Genomic DNA, 22,909 nt, shown 5'->3' on the forward strand with positions numbered 1-22,909 from the left:
CGAAGATACGATTACGGCAGAGTTCTTTAAGAATTTATCTAGTCAATGGATTTATATCCTACAGTCTGTATTCAATAACATTCTCTTAACTGGAAGCACACCAGCTTCTTGGTCACGATCCGTACTTGTTATGTTACACAAAAAAGGTGATATAAACTCACCCGAAAACTATAGAGGCATTGCTCTATGCAATATTATCTTAAAAATTTTTACCCATATTCTGCATGATCGCCTCTTGCCATGGGCGGAACAACACAATAAAATTCCTGAGTCGCAAAATGGGTTTAGAAAAAAAAGATCATGTACTGATAATATTTTTACTCTTCAAACAACAATTCAATTACATCTACGTCTAAAAAGTAACTCTGCTTACGGACTTTTTATTGATTTCAAAAGGGCATTTGATTCTATTGACCAGATGCTGCTCTGGCAAAAACTTCATTCGCAAGGTATAAGTTCGCGCCTAATTAAAATTCTCCAATCTATTTACGACAAGGCTTTCTTCGTGATCAAACTTCAACAAAAAGACTCCGATCCTATCTCTGTTACTGAAGGCGTTCTCCAAGGAGAAATTCTCAGTCCTCTCCTTTTCATATTGTTTATTGCTGATCTTGAGAAAGAACTAAGGAATGCAAATATTGAAGGGATCAATATTAATGGTCTACACGATATTTTGATGCTGCTTTTTGCAGATGACGCCGTTGTTCTAGCCAGGTCCCCTATTATTTTACGAAAAATTCTATTAGCACTTGAAAGCTACTGCGAAAAAAACAAACTTGTTGTAAACACGGAAAAAACCCAAATTGTCCACTTTAGAAGAGGGGGAAGGCCAATAGCAGAAAATTTCTTTTACAAATGTCAAAAAATTTCTGTCGTGAAGTCCTACACATACTTAGGAGTAAATTTCTCAAGCTCCACATTAGGCAAATGTGCAGCAGAAACTGCCATAAGAAAAGGGAAAATGGCGCTCGGTACGGCAATACAAACTATAAGTAAATTTAAATCTGATTCTTGGGAAGGTCGGGCTAAACTTTTCGACTGTACTGTATCCGTAACACTTTTATATGCATCAGAAGTGTGGGGTCTACGTTACTGTGAATCACTAGAAATCGTTCAATCAACGTACTACAAACGTTTGTTAGCACTCCCCCAAGCTACGAACAATGCAGAACTTAGACTTGAACTAGGCCTTGTAAAAATCTCATATAGAGTTTTCAAACGCGCAATCGATTTCATTATACGAATTCTCCAAATGGACCAATCAAGATATCCCAAACAATGTCTCCTTCGTCTCATTTACCTACACGTAAATAATTCTTCTACAAGTGAATTTAATTGGGTTACACAATTTAATGAGTTTCTTAAAGTTGTAAATATGACAAACTTGTGGAAAACACCGACTGCAGCAACTTGGATTGATAACCGAACTACGGCCCTTGAACGCTATCATAGATATCTTAAATTCAAAGACATTCTAAAATCCGCCAACTCACAATCCATGAATTGCAATTTATTAAGAGCCCTGGATGACAAACCTGCCTGCTACCTCTTTGACCGTAAGCAATTTTTTATGGCAAAGGTTATCGCCCAATTGCGGTTGTCATCAACTCACTGCACTCGTTTTTGTATTAACGGGCAAATTCATAGACTCGAAATCAACAACCTTTGTACACTTTGTAATTTAAAAACTGAAGAAACGTTGAATCACTTTATGTTTGAGTGCTCTATTTACTCCTCAGTAAGAGATCACCATCTTAGTTTCTTACTTACAGTCTTTAGAGACAATAAATCTCTCATTTTCAACTGCATTGATCCGCAATCATCTAAAGCAATATTCACATATATAGTAAATAGTCTTAAAATCAGATCATTTATTATAAACGAATAAGATTTTGCAAAATTACAATTATTTCCCTACTATTTATTTAACTTAACCTTTTTTTTGTTTTTATCTAATATTTTTATTAAATCTAATTAGTAATATTTTTAATTTAAATTAAAAATAAGTATACATCAAACCTCCTTCTGTTACAACTATAAGTTCAGAAGCAGAAGTAAATAAATGTTGAATTGAATTGAAATATATTAAGACAATTTAGTTATGTTACTTACAAAAATATAATCTCCAATAGATACAATACATAACTCCCCAAATGTAAATAGTTCGAAATCGCTCGTTGAGCTGGGTAGAGCACATACTATTAAATAATTGGTTGCTTTTAATACATATCTACACATATCAAAACATATTTTTGTTTCAGATATATCACGTCAAGTATTCTTTAAATTCGCAAAAATAGCTATTACAAAATCTCTATAGAGGTAAAACTTCACCTGGTATAGTTAGGGATCAATAGTTTCAATAGTTTCAGTGGCTTACCGTTAGGCAGACTAATATAACCTAACCTTGTGAACCATGTTTACCAGATATATTTACAGCCTGTTATAGTGTGTTATAGTCTGTTATAAATAAAAAGACATATATAGTTTTTTTCTAGCCAGCACACTAGAATCTCACAGTTTTGATATAGGCTGTGGTTTCTAAAATGACTTATTTATTAGAGCATTGGCTAGCGTTGGGTTTGAACGATTGCTATCGCTGGACCCGTTACTGATTTTTATTAAAAAAAAACATTATCATTATTATTTAGTTTGAATTGTATAATTAAAAATAATTCAATAAATTCGTCAACAGATTTCTTCGATGTATTCTCAAGATGTAGTGGCTAAATATCATTAGTATTTCCGACTTATATTGACACCAATGGTCAATTGCGTAAAACCACGAAAACGGCAGTGACTAGGTCAAACATTGCAAAAGGACGCCACGGAAATTTGTCTACAACCTCTTGATTAGATTCCCCAAGGCAGCCGCAAGAGGAGACATCCTAAAAACATGTGAAGGAAAATGTGGAGGAGCTGAAGATGGAAGTGTTTTATTGAATTCTTGTATCCAGTGAGGGATATAAGGGATACCAGAATTGATGATGGTGATGATATTATTAAGAAAACTTTTTTTGAGAAGTAAAAAGTCAACTTCGACTGGGTAATATATGGAAGCCGTGTTGAAATAAGTCCAAAAATTTATTAACTTAAAATTAGTTGCAGTTCAATTGGGTCATTCCATAGTATTCCATTTTGTTAAAACATTTGTATGTAGTTCCTTAAATTATCAGGGGACCTTTATAGCAAACTATGCCATTGAGTATTAACTTTAATGAATTTTTTTTTTAAATATCGTTTATTTTCCTTACATCATGCGATATTAACTTATCAATAACTAACAAAATCAGTGATGAGATTTATATTTTTATGTATTTTTCATTTCTGGTTAAGTTTAAATGTTTTGATTTAATTATTCTTGAGCATAATTTAGAGCAAGTTTAGTTGTTGGTTCATATTTAAATTTAAGACACTAGAACATTGTGTTCAAAGGAATTACTTTTCCATTGTCTTTGTCGGCCAAGGACTACTGCTGTTTTACAAACTGAAATAATTTTGTTCAAATAATTTTTCGGTTTGTCGTCTACATCTTCCAGGATTTTCAAAATTTATTGCAATAATATCTTGCTTCCGACACAAGTGCATGCTTCGTTCCATTCTGTATTATATTTCATTATTTGCTTATTTTTATTTAAAAAACTTTTAAGTCTTTAATTGTTGAAGTTTCAGTACTGCATTGCAGGATTAAGTCCCTAATGCAGTACACGAATGTAAAGATGATAATGACGATGGTGTAAACAATTTGTGTTTATTTGCACAAATGCCGTGTTCACAACTTTTGAATTAAAATATCATTTTTGTGGACATTTTTGTTTTCTTTGGTCAAATAAATTCGTTTGGTACACATGTGTCCAGTTTCGAAAAAATCATCACTACCCGCACAACGACCACATAAATTACGAAATTCAGATTTTGATTTCATTTACAGAGGATTTGCAATAATAGTTGCAGACTTTATTAACTAAAACTTTAAACTCTTGAAAAAAAAAACCAACTCCATGTATAAATTATTCTAATTCTACTTTGTTTAATATTGGGTAAATAGATAGCAAATACAACATTTTTCACAGCCAGAGTACAATGACACTAAGTTTGGAAAAACTTCTTCAATATATTAATGTTATATACAAAGTATCTGCGGTTTTTTGTCCCTAGATGGTGTTAGTACCCAGATATCTGCCAACAATAACGAACTGGCAACATCGGCAGTTCAAACGAACTCGTGTCCAAAAGTTACTTCGCCGGTCGGATAAATAATTACAATGGTTTCTTAAGTAAATTTATAACTGAATCAGTATTGGGACTTAAATCACAACTGTGAGATCGGATCTAAGAGAACAATAATCAATAAACAATACCACGAGCACCGGAAATATGTTATTAATATAACAATACTTACACTTATCGGTTTTTCTTATTTTAAACAAATTATTTTTTATTATAGAATTTTATTATTGTTAAATTATAAAGAGTCACTATTTAATGATTGAGTGCACTTACGATATTTCGGCATAAACTGTAGTGCTTAGGTGGTGTAAACGCTGAATATATAAATTTTATGGAGTTGACCAATCCTGAGCATGTATGTATTTTTTAATTCTGCTTCGAGCTTCATAGCGTCAACAAATCTTTTCTCTGGACTATAATATATCACAATGTCTTTTCTTCCACTGCATACATTTTTTCAGTTAATAATTCATCCAATGAAGATAAGAAGTTAATCTATTTTTTACTTTATTGACTCCAGTTAATCATTTCTGCGAAAGCTTTGGCATGTGCTGATCATTGTGATATCGGGCGAGATGTCTAAGTTTTTTTCTTTAACTATATTATAATGTCGTGGAGATGATAACAAAATATTTACATTTTTGGAAAGCTTTTAAAAATGGATAAGTGATGCAAAATGAAACTACAAGGGACTTACTGCAGCAGATTTGCCATCAGCGCTTTTTTCTTGTTCTTCGGAAGCATCTTCCCATAACAACAAATTAAAAAGTAAAAGCTGAAGAATTGCCACCGCGTCCTTGGTTTGTGTATCGTCGCCTTGTTTGTTTATCTCTTCAAGTGCTTTATCATGTGCTTTTTTCGCAATGCAACAGGCGTATTCGTGATTTTGTAGAAAGTCGTGTTCGAACAGAGAGTGGTTAATCATCAAAGCCAGTCGGATTGGATTAGTAATTGTCAATTTCTTCGAAGCTAATTTTTGAGCAGATGAATATGAGCAATAAGCGTTCTGTTTAGATAATTCAAGGTTCGTGCCCTTTTCAAATTCCATTAAGTAGCGATGAAAGTCACCTTTCAACTTTAAACAAATAACTTTCGCTTCTTCTGTGACGGCATTTGGTAATAATTTTGTGTCCAATAATCTAAGTATTTCCAGGCAGTGTAAACGAATTTCGGTCTTAATTTGATTACATAGACTTTCCGCTTTTTTAATATTACCAATATTACCTAGCTGTTTCTCACCGTTAAGTAATTTTTTAGCTTTATTCAAGGAATTACGGCGCTTATTAATAACGGATTTATATGCCAAAGACAGCCAGTAAAGTTCATCATTACTAAATTCTGGATCACAACCTATCAAATTTTTAACAGCTACTATCATTTCATCATAGTTTTTGTTTTGATCGGATTTCACTATTCTATTCACGAGCATATTTCTTAAGTCAATATCGTAGAAATCCATTGCTAATCGCTTTTAGAAAGGTACCAACAAAGAAAAATTCCAATGACATAATCCAAGAATCAAATATCAAATAAGTCTTCAGCCAACGTTTTTTCAATTATTTCTCAATCAATTTTAAATTTTGAATTTATACCAATGTTGTGAATAAAATTTGGAAGAAAAATATTGCCATTACATTATAAATAAACACATTGATACATTATAAATTTATATTAATTTAGTTTTTTAATCAAAGAAAAAAAAATTCTTTTTTGAATTATAATGCAATGACAGCTGATGGTGATGCCATAAATTTTTTTTGTTCAAATCATGTGTTAACTACAAAAACTATAAGTGGGTGTGTTCTTTTGACATGAATGCTCCAACAGAACCACTTTTGATGTTTAAGAATAACTTGGAATCACTGCCTAAACCAGTAAATACATGACAAGTAAAAAAATTTCAAACAAAGTTACGATTGAATATAAAAAAAAGCTTTTTATATAAATATACATATATAGAGAATACTAGATCGTACATATATAGAGAATACGAGATCGTACATATATAGAGAATACGAGATCGTACATATATAGAGAATACGAGATCGTACATATATAGAGAATACGAGATAATTTTCATACTTCTAACATCACTAGTTAATGCTAAATGAGCAGTATTTAACACTGTCTTATTTTTCTTCCAATTGTCTTTTTGCTTTAAGAAATTTGAAGATATTTAAATTTACTCATTAATACTCGCAACGGTTGTAAATAATAAATAGCTTACTAGAGTTTTCCATTTTCTTCCAAAAATCATTCACAATGGATCAGTTTTAAAATTTAGCAGTGCGAGACACTTATTTGTTTATCACATTCTGAAAAGTGGGCTCATTTTTGGGAATTTTGTTCTTCATTTGGCTGTTAATTTTTAAGCGATATATATTGTATTGGAACATTCATGTCAAAAGAATACACCTTATCTATATGAGTTAATTTTTATGGAAGCAGTTTGTGTAGTCAATCATCCTCTTTAGCAGCTTTATAGAACATGGTCACTGTCACATTAGGCACTCGTTCATTTATAGGCCTACTCTTTTGCAAGCATAACGGAAAAAACTGCTTACTTAAAAAAAAAACATATGACACAACAACACTGCTGGCTTATTTAGTCTAACCTTTTTCAAATTGATTAACTAATAAGCAGCTCAAATCACATGGTTGCCATGACTGAAAATTTGTCTATTGTGAATGATTTTTGGAAGTACACACGAAATTTTCAGTTAAATGTTGCCAACGATTAATTTCGTTAATTATTCGTATTTAGTGTCGTCATTGTTCATAACAAATACGTTATTTTTTCATGAAAAATTATATTTTATTCACAATCATGTAAAAAAAATTTCATCAATAATTACAAAGAATTATTATTCATTACCGAAATTTAAACTTTAAATTTTATTACGTGTTTTGCACATATAAGCCGAAAAAAATCTCCATTTAGAGTTGCCATAGAAAGTAGTGCTTATTTTATTTGTTCTTTTGCGGCATGCTAACAAAGGAAAAGGCTTATATAAATCAACAATCCTCCTGGCTAATTTAGTTTAGTTTATTTGAAACCGCATATCTAATAAGCAGGTTAAATTGCATGATTGTCAAGACTTATACCATGTTTCCGTTACTTAGTAAGTAAGTTACTTAAGTAACTCTACGATTTTGCCGTTTCCATTCACATAAGTTACTCATTGCGTATGAAACAGCTTATGTGTGTCAGAAAGTTTTTTGACAGTTCTAAGAGCGCTTCCGTTAGCTTAAGTAAATTTCACTCAATAATATATCACACAACAAATTAATTATATTACTAATATATAAAATCATTTTTATATATAAATTTTATAAATGTTTGCAAAACAATTAATAAAATCAAAGATTTTGTTTAAATACTTACTTTCTTAGTGCGTTTGTTTACACCTCAGGTGATGTTTGTTTATATATTACATATAAATCAAATGACAAATAATTTCCTTGTCGGAAATTTAGCGTTGCATTCGATATTTTTAATCTAATTTTCCTTACATTATATGTAAGTAAAGCTGAGATTTTTTTTTCAGTGTAGCAAAATATACTGGCAACTTACGACAGAAAACATTTGTAGCAACAACAATGCTTATAAAATCTTCAGAGCTAGAATTTACTCGCAAAAAATTTTACGCCTTAGGTTTCAGTGTAGTTAAATTCAAAAATCAGTCTATTGTGAATGTTCACTGAGATATTAGTTCTGTTCCACGAGCTACTCATAGTAAAACATGAGTAAAACAGAAGTAAAATTTACACAAAAATACTTGAAAATTTGCTGGTGGAACGCGCTTGTGTGCAGTGTTTACTCAAAGTTACTATGAGTAGTTCGTGGAACAGACCTAATGTTTCGAAATTCCAGTCATTCGTTGAAATCATATGAGCAGAAATAATAATAATAACAAATTGCAATATATCAAGACAATAAGAAAAAATGCTTGCCATTACTCTTCTTTTAATAATTTTGTTTCCTTATATTTAAATTATTTAATTTTTAGTATTTATACTATTTAATATTTCATATTGTGGACAACACAACAAAAAATATACATCAAAAAAATGCATTTGACATATTTTAAAGGTGATGCCAATCTGTTTCAACCAGACGTAATGCTGTTTTTTACAACTCAGAACCAAAAATAACGGCTTCAAAAATTTAACTTGCTTGATTTATACTTCCCTCACTTAATGTGTTAAGGAGTAAGCAAATATTCCAATCTATCTATCTTAAGACCAGTGATTATTGAATATATCTCCAAAATATTGTTTAAATCTTTGCTGTTATATATATAATGTAGTGTGTCTAAAATACCTTACATTTCAGTATGCTTAGTTAATATTTACGTTTGCGATAACCAAATGCAACTCTGTATTACCTACACATAAATGTAAGAATTTTTACAATAACAACGTAGCAATAGAATCACATTGCTTTCCTACTAATTAAAATTTTTTCTGACGAATACTGTTTTGAACTTCAGAAATTTGTTTCAAAAATTTAGAAGTTCAAAGTTTCGAACGCCCAGTAGACGTCTCCAGTAAATTTCAATATTGTGGAATCTGTCGATTAACAAAAGATGGTTAACATAAATCGTTCTCACTTTAATAACTTCCCACAAGAGGAGGATCCAGCCAATAACAATTTGGTGGAGTCAAGCTCTAGTGATAGCGAGGACGAGGACGAGCTCGTTGAGATCTATCTTGAGCAGAGAGTACAGCTGAGGCAAATCTTCGAGCTTGATGCATACGGGTGTTACGGAATGTGGTGTCTTTTCCTCGCTGCTGCTAAGCATCAAAATTGGGAGGAACTATTAATACCTATTCCGCCCTGTCATGATAATGGTAGATTTAACATCAATTTACTATTACATGTTATAGACCAAACACCCAAACTAGATGTAATGCATGACACACTATTAGATGGAAATTATGCAGAATACCATCCCATTATTATCGAGCTCCTACACAGCGTATTTATAGAAATGGGTGAACAAGTATTGCATACCATAAGCAACAACAAATTTCAAAAGGTAATAAAGTTCTGTGGGTTAAATATGAACGCATTGTGTCCAACAGATGTTTTTGAATTGCGTGCGGCAGACTTAGAAGAAATGTCAGGTTTCCGCGATAACAGAAAATTTGGTTTTTATGGTACATCACCAGCTCGTTTTTATTCAATCTTAATTAATGGATTTATGAATAGCATGAAGACCGAAACTGAAGATGAGCCCGTAGAAGCTGAACATATGCACTTAACTACAGATTTTTCCGTAAGCTTAAGCCATAGTGATAAAGAACCATATTGGTACGATTTACGTTCTGGTGCAGTTTTCCGTTGTGTCGCTTTATGCGAGTACATAGATTGCTCTGACTGGGTGCAGTATAAAAAAGAGCCTAATCAGGAACACACGGATATCATTATAAGTAATACCTCCGCATTACGTGTGCAGCTGATAATGTTTTTCAAAGAAATACCTCCAGCGCTACATCCTGATGAGCCATTTGAAATTTTGAATAACACACATCGCAATGAAAAAAAATCAAAAGAGCAAAGTAAGAAGACTTACTTAACCATAGGATGTTGTTTTGCAGCGGGTATGTCTTTGTATTGCCTGTACCAACAAAACGCTTTGGGATTAAAGACCTTTGTAGATTGCCAATTTAATCAGTTACTTCAAAAATTTGCAGTGTCATTCAGCAAAATTAAAATGGGATAAACCTATGAAGTTGGGAAGTCACATAAAATTCACATTAAATTAAATATAAATTATGTTATTTTAAATCTTTTCGATTTAAAACAATTTTGTATACAGAATAAAGAATAAAGCTATATCAAAAATAAATATGTATATATATATAAATATTTATTGATATGAATAAATACAAGAGCTTTCAATATATTAATGAGTAGATCGATGTTTTTTAAATTAATTCTTACGTGGATAATGTCTTGAACAGTTGCTTGTAAATATCTTGTAAGCTTATGGTTTGCGTCTGGACCCAGTAATAATCTTAAATTAAATGGTCTTAAATAGATTTTTATTATACAAAGTAATTCTCTACTATAAATTTCATGTCGGTTAATTAAGATGTTTTCGAGAACAGAAGTATATAAATATGTTATAGATAATTTATATATTATCTATATAGATTTATATATGTAAAAAATCAAGATTTGTCATTTTTTGACAATTTGAAAATTTTGGCAATTTATATTGAAATTTGTGATTAGAAATATTAGGCGCTTTCAGACATTAACGACATTCCACCACATCAGACAATCCCATCTTGTTGAGATAATAAGGCAACCCATTGTATTCTATTAGGTAACTTGGCAGCAATTTATGCATTTGAATTTATATTACATACATATCAGTACTAATACTTGAAGTACAAAAATAAGTTAGATGTTATATACACATATATTAGTTATAGAAGTTTATGAAATTATGGTTCATATTTTGATAAAGTTGATAAGGGTATTTATATTTTTTATGGTGCTTTGATAGATTGACTGCAGTGAGTGGACAGTAGGTTAATTTTAACTGATCTCATTTTGGGATTTTTCGTCCTTTTACCACCACATTCCGGACAAAAAACCCTAAGATATGAAAAACAAATTAATGTCATCCTGTCAAATTTAGATACTTTAAAAGGTCTTTCGTCTTTACCTTCCTATTTTTATTCAATCCGAAAAACTGACAAAAAAGTACTTTTCTAAACCCTTCAGAGCTGGACTTTCATAAAGAAAATGCTTAATAATCTCTTTTTCCTATCAATTTCCACAACTTCTGCAATGAGTTTTAAAACGAGTAAGCAGTTCTTTGCGTAGGTTCCTATACACCAATGACCAGGGAGAACTGCAGTAAGTTTTGCAGTAGTCACACGGTTTTTTTTAACTTCCCAATAACTAGTGATATGTGATATGAGAACAATGTTAACCGAGAAACTACACGTAAACTAAGTTTCTTCTATATGTTATTGGAATAGCGAAGAAAATAAAGGTAAGTACTTGCTTTAACAATCTTCAGAGAAACATCAATCGGTATCCATAGGAATACATCTTGGCAGGTTAAATCGTTTGCTTTTTGATTACCAATATTTCAATATCCAGGAATCCAAATTAGAATGATATCAGTCAGCTGGTTCACATCATCAATTGCCTCTCTATATTCTTTCTTTAACAAGCTTAAATTTTATGTTGATAATAAAAATGGCAACGCTACATCTGTACTCGCAATTAACCCACATTCTGTCCTAATTGCTAAAACTTCAGCCCAACTGTAGCCTTGTTGGATAGGGAGTAGTTTATGTCTGTAAATGGCACAGAAATTTTTGCTCCTACCCCGCAGTCCATTTTCAAGACAGTTATAAATTTGGCTGTACTCAAAAAACTATACTATTTATCGATCATATTTCTATTGAATTTGGTCTTTGTACATTATAAACTGTACTAGATATATAGATTAGCTTAGATTCGTGTATTGATTGCTAATATACTAGATAATGGTTAAAATAGATGTTCTTTTAAGTTCAAAACTTTTTTTTTGGTTTTAATGTAAATGCATTAAAGTTGGACTGTAAAATTTTTAAGTTTTTACTAAAAACTATTTGTGTGAATATTAGAAATCGGTTTTGATTATAATATAATTCCAATATAAATGTATGGGTCTTTATGTCGTTTTCTGTACTTTTAGGAGAATAGTGTGTAAGACAAAAGTAAAACCGAAGATAGGAATGGAATGGAACCATGATTAGTAAAGACGATAGTGACAACAACATTGATCGTATAAATTTTATTGTATATTTTTTTTCGATATTGTTTAGTATTTGTAATTTATCATTTATTGTTTATTATTTAAAACTGAGTTTGTAAATAGATTGCAGTAAAAATAACCACCTTACATATTTCCAAGAACATTTATAATAAATCTCCGCCTTCAAAAAGAAGTCTAACAAACTTCGAAACGTTGGCGATATATATAGAGAGGACTTTAAAAAAATAAAAACTGATTTATAAGCTTTTATTTCATTCACATAAGCATTTTCAAAAAATATACTTTAAATTATTTAGAAAAGTAAACTCACAACTTTTATTTATTGAGGAAGTTGAATCTACAGAATCATTTTACATCCACGACAAGAGGCAATACATTTTAAACTCGCAATACTTTAAATAATTATTTAGTACTTAAAGAATGTATTAATCACCAAAACAAATATTAATTAAAATTTATTTTAAAACAACGATTTTTTTATAATTGTTATTAATTGAAATTATTAATATTATTTTTCATTAAAAAACTTTAATTCTGAATAAAAAAATAAAGCAATTTTCAATTATTTAAATAAAATCCAATGCGATATAATCCGATTTATTATCAAACTCTTTTCCATTTTAATATTGTTATTTGCTGAAAATCACTGTTCCTAATGCTTTCACTAGTACTAGGCAGATCTAAATAATACGGCAATATTTCCATACTTTTGGGTAGTTTATTAGTTGTAGTTTTTACTGGTGTCTTTAAACGAGGCTCTTTATAATCCAATTTCATTGACCAAAATGTTTTACAGTTTTTATCGTCTTCTTTTTCTTTCTCTTCCTCTTCTTCCGTTCAGCTTTTTATCGATATGGATGTTAATCTTTTTCTCTTAGGTTTAAGGTTTTACTGACTGGTATTTTAATTTACTGGACTGTTTAGTTTCTACTAAATTACCCCGTTCTAAAACCTTATGACGTGGTACATCTTTAAGCATTGCATTTTTATTCTTGGCTGCGTATTTTTCGATTGTCATGATACATGTACAGCAACTGGTTCGTATATGGTTGCCAATTATTTCTGTAAATTGCAACCAATTCGATGTTTCATGTTCTAAGACAAAATCTACTAGTTTTATGTCATCTTCAATTGTCCAAATAGTTTTTGAATCATAAGCATTAAGACAACGAGTGCATAACTGTAATGTCGTGTCATGCGACATATGAAGACGTACTCGTATAACTTTCAATTTCTCTCCATATTTCTTCATTCTCATGAGTTTCTTCATATACCCATGAGTTTAAGATCTTCTTCTGATGAAAATGGATCTAAAATAAATACATAATTATTTCAAATACATTATTTCTATATTTAACAAATTGTTCATACCAACTATGATTTATCTTTGGCTTTAGTCTACTGTTTAACGCGTTATAACAACATTTCTGGGTCTAAACCTATAACATGTAGGTTGTTACTGCAGTCCAATCAGTAATATTATTGGTAGTGTTTTTATTTACTAACACAATCAATTTAGTATCATGCTTTTTCTCCCACTTTTCGTAACGATTCCGTAAGTAATAGCGGACATGTACTTTGTTTTGTATAAAGCATTGATAATCAGAACGATCACCTACTACTTTTCCCATTGCTTGCCAATTTTGGAAGTCATATTTCTGTACAGCTGTTAAAGGCGATTAATGTCGTCTTTAGATCATTTAATGATGCATGCAAATAGCAATTCCATATTGTCCCATACGAGATTCCATTATGTCTGCACTTGACATTATCGAATGAAATTTTATTGGAGTCAGTATTGAAATTTACTTCCACTTTCTCTAGCAAACCTTTTAATTTTGATGAGAATAGATATTTTTTTACATTCACCAATGTAATTACCAACTGAAATATGTTTAAATTATAAATCAAAAATAAAACAATTTATTTTTCTTAACAATAAATTATTTGTTTTTTTATACCAAAAACAACAGATCTTTTATCATTCTCGGTTTAATTATGGTTCCTAATTAACACAAAATCCATAGGAAATATTTCTGCTTCCTTTTTACTTTGTATGTAGTCAGCATTGTCTGGAGCTAGACGACCGTAAAGATCTCTGAAAACCTTGTTACTTTCCAAAAGATATTAGCGTATTTGCAAAAATTCATTGTGAGTAGAAGCCTTGTTGCATGTTTTTTATTGTATGCAATCATTTGATTATATTGCATGAGCGACTGCCATTGCGCCAACATCAACCCACCTAACTTACTCATAGTTTCATTCATTTCTATTGACATATTTATTACTTTTTCAACTACTTCCACTTAAACTTTTACTTCAAAAGAACTGGTAAACAATTCGTTTTCCTTGTCTATTATTTTCTGCCCCGGTTCTATATATTTTATATGCATGACTTTAACCAGGTTGTCACACTCAGTTTTTAAAGCTACCCACAATTTCCAAACGATGGGCGTTTGTTTTATTATACAACCACCCTTTGTCAGCAATTTATTCTTCAATATCATTCGATGGCTCATGACCAGAGCCACCTGTTAAATTAGCTTCACTATTTTCCATCATTAAAAGCAACACCGCATTATCTCAACAAATCACCGTTCACATTTAGCGTGGATATAATTTCGCAATGAAGACGCTCACGAGGTTTGGTGATCACTGTTGCATATCTCATTTTGCAAAATTAGACCAAAGATCAATTTTTAAGACAAGTACAGTATATCACATTTTATTCCTGTCTAAACCATGATTTTACTTTAGTGTTGTCATTATTACACATCTGTTCCACGAGCTAATCGTAGTAAAATTCAAGTAAAACACAAGTAAAGTACAAACTGAGAGCGTAACAAACATGAAGTGCCAAATTACGCTCTTTACACAGATTTTCATGGAACAGCTTTGTGTAAAGTCTGGTGAGAATAGACATAACAGCTGATTCCCACATTAAAACCAATTTTACTTGAAGTAACAAGTACGAGTAAAGTCTGTGTAGCATTTTCAAATTTTCACAGCGATGTCACGCTCTCTCAGTTGCTTTCATTTATTCTCATTGCTGGTGGAACGCACATGTGTATACACAGTGTTACTCAAAGTTACTACGAGAAGCTCGTGGAACAAACCTATTATCACGAGCAATGAGAAGAATGATTTATTCTAGATTATATTACTATTATATTATTATAGATTATATTAATATAAATGATATAACATATAACATTTCTCAATAATATCATATCATTCATTTTTATAATATTAATATGATATCATAATTTTAAAATACTGTTTATAATACGAGTACATTGTATATAAATAATTTATTTATATTCAATATTTCTAAGAATTTCAATATGAACATTTGTATATTCTATGTTTATCTACTATGTATACTTTATGTATGACAAATTGTTACACATTTGTTAAAACGGCATTTACACTGGCCGAAAATAGATTATTTTGGTCAAAAATCGAAAATGAGCAGCGAATGGCTCATTCCTGTATACAAAATTTCAAGCGCGAATGCGATCCATTTCAACACATTCTGTATGAATGCGTTCCAACGCCGTTCGAATGCATTCCAAATATTTTCCAAATACAAAAGAGTACATTGAACATACCTTAAATAAAAGCTCTTCATGGCATTTTGACAGCTGTTTTTGACATATTTACAAGAAAAATGTAAACAAATGATTGGTGATTGCATTTTCTTCAAATCGATGCACCTCTTTTTACAGCTTCTACTCCCCAAAAAGTAGTTAATCAAAGTTAAAAATGTCTTTTAAGTTTATATTGTAAGGTTTGAAGGCAGTTTAACCTTCATGCAACATTTTTTTGGCACAGGCCAAAAATCAAATCAACAGTCAAGTTGAAAAATCAGCTGTTTGATATGAGAACAAATGAAATACAACGAATGTAAACACTTTCAGTTGGCTCCTTCAAAGTGATCCATTTTCGGTCAGTGTGTACACCATATAAGATAAATGCGAAAATATGAAAATGCGTTAACGCTTTAATTGCTCTCAATTAACGACAAGTATTTGGGTACACAAAATTTGTAAAAACATGAAAAACAAAACAGTATCTAATTAAAAATATTCATGATTCTATGTCATATTTGTTTAACTTTTTGTTTATTTCATTGTTAAATAACTATTTAACTTAAAAAAATCGAAAAGTTAATAAATTCATCAATTATTTTGGATATGCTGGATTTAAGTAATATGGCGTTTACACTAGTCTCAAATGACTGATTTGTGTTAAAAATCACAAATAAGAAGCAAATGACTGATTTTTGCGTACAAGACTTCATATGCGCAACACTCGCGCAATGGATCTCATTTTGTATAAATAAGTTCCAACGAGTTTTAAATGCAAATGAATACGTTGAACATACCCTATACAAAAGATTTTCGTGGCATTTTAACGGCTTGAGAAAGCTGTTTTTGACATATTTACAAAAAAAAGGTAAACAAATACTTATTTGGTGGTTGCATTTCCTTGAAAACGATGCATCTCGTTTTGGAACTTCTGCTTTCCAAAACAAATTGTATATCAAAGCTAAAAATAAGTTTTCAGTTGAGAAAGAAAGAAATGAATAACAACGAATGTAAACACTTTGAAATGAGTGATTTCAAATTAGTCATTTACAGCCAGTGTAAACGTCATATAAGTCAAAATGATCAACAAGATATCTAAAGTTGGAATCCTCATGATCAGTAAAACATGATAAATAAAACTTCACAATGTTTTCCATATGGTTCTCAAAACAGTTTCTAGCTTGGTGTATATATTTGCAATTCAGTATATATTTGCTAAGGTTATAAATAAAAATACTCGAAACAGCTCCATGATAGGTCAAAAAAGTTCAATAAATTAAAAATAAAAACATTCCTACAACTAATTAATAATTATCTCATTTTAATTGATTTTAAATAAATTAATATAAAAATAATAATTTCCGCAATATTCATTTCATCACTTTTGTACTTATAATCGGAATAACAGTCGGAACTTAATCCTTTTAGAGTTGTTCCATTTTACTTAATTCTTTAAATTTTTATATTTGTTTACATAAATCAGCTGATTAGTATTAGTTTGAGGGAAAACTTGAAATTATTCTTTATCTCGCATCTTACACAAGATGGCGCTGTGCTCTCTTTTATAAATTTGTACTCGGTTTTGATAAATGGGAATGAATACGGCAATACTAATAACAGCAGTAAGAATTGAAATAATTTCGAGTAAATTAAGGTAAATTAAAATGAAATTTCTTATTTATTATTTTTGGTTAAAAGTTTTCTAATTTTCTAATTTATTTATTTATTTATTAACGATTTTATAAAATTTTCACAAGGGTAACATCTAATTTATCTAATTTTTTATCTGATTTACCCTACTCGAAATTCTGGTAAATACTAACATTTACTACCATACCGATATAATTTACAATTTACCATCAATTTACTCGAACTCGCACACGGAAGAAATATGTGACGGAATAATTTGTACAGAAGTCAAAGCCCTGCCACCACTAAAACCAACGAATTATGTAGATAACATTAGATATTATATTATGCTTACAAAATACTTGAACTAAATTCATACATTATGAGAGATAAAAAACAGCAATAAAGATATATTTTGTATATAATCATATACAATATATATATATATATATATATATAATATTTAATTCAATGCATTACTTTATGGTAGCGCATATACGATAATCAGATAATTCAATAACCGTGGAAAGTGCATTGACACAATTCTACAAAATTATTATCAAAAAAGTAAGGTTTTCCCTATTTTCTGATATGAACAATATCATTCTTCCAAATAAAAGTCAACTATCATAGACTTGTAGACTTATTTTATACTAGCAGTATAAATGCCATGTTTCTGAAATACCTGAAATTCAATGCTTATTTAAATGTTTGGTAATAATCGTTATTAAAATCTGGTGAAGTGTGAAGTCGGTGTAATGGACTTTACCAGGTGTGCTATGAATGTATATTAGAATGCGAAGTGATTTGCCATGTTCTCATGACACATGTACCGTGATTAAAATAATCTACATATTCCCAAAATAAAGACTAAGGGATTATATAAATGGAAAACGACGTTCTAGAAAACTACATTGAGAGTTTTTAATAGGGTAAAGATGTCAATATTAAAAGTAGTGTTATGAATAAAAAGTTCTAAACACTTTCAGTTTAAGTCTTGATTAAGACCAATTTTTATTAAAATCTCTAACAGTAATTTTATGGCGTCCAAGCAAACTTTGCTTTTGGAAAAATTTTGATTTTAACCAGAGAAAAACTAATTTATATGATTTTTCTATAATTATTTCTTTTAATTTATAATGAAGTGAAACGTTTTCTGTACGATGTATCTAAATTTAAAACCGCTTAATAAAACCTTATTTGTCAAATTATTATGAACTCCAGATATCAGAATATCACAAACATTTTCATGGGTACTATAATATTAAAGTAGAATATATAATGACTTCGACTAATACGAATCAGAAAGCTGTTGCTTCAGCCAAAATCAGGGTCGCGAACTTAACGAAAAGCTACGAGGAAATGGTAGCTGCAGTAAAAGAGCTGGTCGAGTGTCAGCCTCAATTAAATGATCAAGAAATAAACTGGTTGTCTATTGCTTATAAGCATTCTGTGAATATACGCCGGGATTCTTGGCGTACTATTAAACAAAAATTGGACCAAGAAAAGGCTGCAGGCCACACCAAAAATGTTGAAAAGGCGCAAAAGTTACTGAAACAGATCGAGAAGGAAATGCGCTTTTACTGCACCGATATTCTACAAATGCTGGAAGAGAAAATTCTACCAAATGTAAAAGATGAAAGCGCTTTAGCTTTATGTTTCAAGTTAGTGGGAGACCATAATCGTTTTCTTGCAGAGTTTGAAACTGATAGAGCACAAATTCAGGCAATCGAGAATGGCTTAAAAGCTTACGAAGAAAGTTATAAATTGGCTAAAAAGCTAAATAGTACTAGTCCTGTGTTTTTGGCTATAGTGCTCAATTACTCTCTATTTGCAACTGAAATTGCCAAAGACACTCAACTGGCAATAAATATGATTATATCGGCACGTAATGCTATCACAGAGTATGACATACTTAGTAGAGAGACCCTTGTTATTCTCAAATGTTTGGATGAAAATGTGCGTCAATGGGCTGCTACAAAAGATTGGCAGTGAATAACATATCTCATATTTAAGTTTATTAGTTGTCAATTATTAACGAGTTTGTAAATTCGCATACAAATTGGAAGTCAACTTGAGAATATAATAAAGTTTAATGGTACAGAATGAATAAGATCAATAATGCTTAATATTGAATTCCAGATATCTTGAAATCTTGATTTAAGATCCAAATATCTTGTTTGCTTGAAAGGATGTACTAAGCTGGTATGTTTTATTCAAGCAGTTTATTTAAGAATTTTTTCATTATGACTACTAAATAGTTTATAATTTTGTTTTAAGAATAGTGATTTTTATTTTTTAAGAAAACCACAGATTTTAGAATTAGATTTCAATTTTTCTCTTTAAAAATCTTCTGGAAAATACGTAGATCAATTATTTTGTTTTTGTACAATTCCGCAGTGCAAGTACCTGGAGAAGACTGGGTATATGTAGGTACGTATTTATGTAGGTATATGCAAGTATGTCTACTCATCAGTGTCATGGCTATGATTCCAGAACAATTAATATTCTTTAAAATTTAAAGTTCATTATAGGATTAATGATGTATGGTATATTGGATTTGGTGGGAAGTACCACGTCTATATAGAGTTACGAGTAGACATTTGTAGGCATTAATGTTGGTTTAGAACGGACTCAGCACTTTTGTCATAATGTTGCATTATTAAGCGGTAATCAGCTTTTGATTTTTTTAAAATACTAAGAGAGCAGTTAAGGTGCGCATATATCTTGCCGAAATAATTCAGACTTTTTATTTTATATTTTATATACCGATGAATATTTTTAAACCTTTATATATATTTATAATCCTGATGCATCATGATGCATTCAAAATAATTCTTAGCTTTGGGAAATTTAATGTGATGGATGATTAATTTTATGGCTTACTAAGGGTCACTTATCCAGACAGTAGGTTTAGCGACTTTATTGCTTGATTGAATAGGTTTATTATATATTTAATATTATTGTGATTTAACACTAACACTGTTGGATGGAGCTAGATTGGCTGTCTCTATAATTTTTTAGTGTTGGGTTTTTAGGTAAATATATTATCTAGACCAGTGGCTCCCAATCTTTTCTGATCAAGTACCACTATAATGTTTTTATTTTTAGTAAATAGTAATAAACTGTGTGATTAATTTAATATGATTTATGCATTTCTGGTATAATATATACTAAATTGTATAAGTGCATAGGCACATTATATAGGCTATAAAATAGGTATAAAATTACTTGTAAATTATAGACAAACTATTAGCTATGTATCCATACCTGTTAAATTTGATTCATGGACTATTTTTGACTATGTCGCGGACCATCTGTGATCCGCGAATCACCGGTTAGGAACTATTGATCTGGACTCAGGAATATATATAGTTTCAATATAAATATTTTTTTTTAGTTTTCTCGGTGTTATAAATTTTCTATTAAGAAAAGTGTTTACAAATTGTTATTTAAGAGATTCTTGTGAAGCAATTTGTCGTTTTACCAGAAAATAGAATAATAGTGCCATCGGTAAATAGTTAATCCCTTAGATAAAGAAGTTTAACCTTATCTTGCATATCATTGACGATAAATAATGCTTTATCTTACCATGGACATTTTTTGTTAGCAGAAACTGCCGTTTTTTCAAATTAGTTATATAAGTATATTTAATTTTTTTTAAATTATAAGCTCAATATTTTTAAAGATATTTGGTGATGTTATTTTTTTTTCACTCCATATTCGACATTTAATATGTATTTGTGATCTCAATTTAAAAATTTTTTCCAATACGGAGCTACTAATGACAGTGTGCTGAGCAATCTACAAAAAATATTATAAAACAATTTTCATTTCATGATAATCTTTATCGTTTTTAATTCTTTTCATATGACTTTCATTGATTTCTGTACATATTTGAAGTTGATACATTCTATTCCTAAAACAGCCTCCAAAATCCGATTTTTTACGTTTGCACCTTCTAGATTAACTGAAGTTAATCTTCAGTTAACAGAAATCAACAACTTCTTTATTATTGCCGAGGATACTTTCGTTGAATTTTTTTTATATCTGAAAACGTCCCCAAATTTTGTTGAGGGAGCTTAAAATCCCAATTTTTAAAGATAATATTGAGTGAAAGTTTAAGCAAAACTTTTTGAGTTTCAATTAAAATTCTAGGAACCTATTGCGCTGGTATCCCAAATGATTGCTTGATGTTCGTGACATAGCTATGGCATTTAAGCTGCATAGTTTCTTAATGACTCATACCAATTAACAGAGTAGTAGTTAAGAGTATATATATAACTGCTAATTGTAGAGAAACTGCTCAACCGACAGTAAATTGTGAAATTGAAATTCTAGCAATGAGGAAGATCTACTCAAAAAAACAATATTTATGTAAAAGTAAAGTACTAAGCGAAATTCGTGGCCTTTATAGGGCAGATCACAATGTGGAAACTTACTTTAAGGAAGAAAATAAAACGAAAGTGAACTAAGTTGTCTTTTTATATTATTTTAAATACATTACGAGTTTTCTTCTGCAACCGAATCTAAACTTTCGTCCTCTGGAGTTTCTTCGGGTTTCTTTTTCTCTAGATCTTTAGAATCAATCCACGCAGAACAATTATCATGTAGAAAGGTAGTTACTGCAAGCCTTTTTACACCATCCTTGTCCCCAGGTGTGCGAATACCATTTATGCCTTCGTTATAGGCATTAGTAGCCATATTATGTGCGTCTTGGTATTCGTTTAGGAATTCATACTTAAATATGGAGTAATTCAGACATATAGCTAAACGTAGGGGATGCGCTATTTCTAACGAACTAGTCGCCAATTCGTGCCCTGAACTGTATGCCCTGTTTGCGTTTTCTAATATTAATTGACGTGTTTCACCCGTTTCAATTTCTGCCAGAAAACGATTGTGATCACCCATCAGTTTCCAGCATACAACTTTCGCATTGTCTGTATCAGCGTGTAGTAGTAGCTTCGTTTCCAACAGATCAAGAATTTCTTCACAGTAGTTCCGAATTTCATTTTGAATAACCTCTAGTAAACTCTGAGCTTTGTCAACGTTTTTCATGTTACCAGCCTCCTGTTCTTTAATTAGTGCATTGTTCACGGTAATGCATGAGTTGCGTCTTGCATTTACACATTTCTTGTATGCAACCGATAACCAGTATAGTTCTTCATTGTTGAGGTTTGGATCCAGTTCAACCAACTCTTTGACAACTGCAGCCATTTCATCAAAGTCCTGTATCAGTTCAGCAACTTTGATTCTCGCTACTATAGTTGCCCTAAGTTTTAGGAGATCCGAAGCCATCACTACACCGCAAGTTGATGAGAAAACGTGAAAAGTTTACTTTTTTAAATTTTGTTCGTAGTTACATTAATTTGGTATACATTATAATTTAGAAAAGACGAAAAGACAAACTTAAAACTTTTAAGTGAAATAAAATTTGAGTTCTGATTTGTTTTGAATGTTAAAACCAATTAAGAAAATATAAACATAGATTACTAGATCAACGTAAAAATTCTTGACGTTATGATGTATTCATAATATAAAATCATCATCATAGGATAGGATAGGAAATAACAGAGTACTAGCTTCCATATGAGCAGAGAACTGCGACCATGATTGATCTTTTGTGCTACAACAGACCCTAACTGAACAAAAGACATTCCGCCTTTCGAA

General features: G+C 30.6%; 4 protein-coding genes across 4 annotated transcripts; 1 reads left to right on the forward strand and 3 right to left on the reverse strand.

Moving 5' to 3' along the window:
* Positions 1-4,442: 4,442 nt before the first annotated feature.
* On the reverse strand, positions 4,443-5,824 carry LOC119662681 (14-3-3-like protein). The gene is made up of 2 exons (XM_038072370.1): positions 4,928-5,824; positions 4,443-4,827 (listed from the first exon to the last, which is right to left on the reverse strand). Exons 1-2 carry the CDS (start codon positions 5,687-5,689, stop codon positions 4,810-4,812), a joined length of 780 nt encoding a protein of 259 aa, XP_037928298.1. The 5' UTR covers positions 5,690-5,824; the 3' UTR covers positions 4,443-4,809.
* Positions 5,825-12,628: 6,804 nt separating this feature from the next.
* On the reverse strand, positions 12,629-13,828 carry LOC119689956. Its single transcript, XM_038104908.1, has 2 exons — positions 13,392-13,828; positions 12,629-13,330 (listed from the first exon to the last, which is right to left on the reverse strand). Exon 2 carries the CDS (start codon positions 13,288-13,290, stop codon positions 12,901-12,903), a length of 390 nt encoding a protein of 129 aa, XP_037960836.1. The 5' UTR covers positions 13,291-13,330; positions 13,392-13,828; the 3' UTR covers positions 12,629-12,900.
* Positions 13,829-18,520: 4,692 nt separating this feature from the next.
* Positions 18,521-19,234, forward strand: LOC119688505 (14-3-3 protein gamma-like). Its single transcript, XM_038103182.1, has one exon. It carries the CDS (start codon positions 18,521-18,523, stop codon positions 19,232-19,234), a length of 714 nt encoding a protein of 237 aa, XP_037959110.1.
* A 2,508-nt stretch (positions 19,235-21,742) lies between these two features.
* On the reverse strand, positions 21,743-22,537 carry LOC119688506 (14-3-3-like protein). The gene has a single exon (XM_038103183.1). The coding sequence runs from the start codon at positions 22,535-22,537 to the stop codon at positions 21,743-21,745; it is 795 nt and encodes a 264-aa protein (XP_037959111.1).
* Positions 22,538-22,909: the final 372 nt, after the last annotated feature.

Source organism: Teleopsis dalmanni, chromosome X (genome assembly GCF_002237135.1).
Source record: "Teleopsis dalmanni isolate 2A chromosome X, ASM223713v2, whole genome shotgun sequence".
Lineage (NCBI taxonomy): Eukaryota > Metazoa > Arthropoda > Insecta > Diptera > Diopsidae > Teleopsis > Teleopsis dalmanni.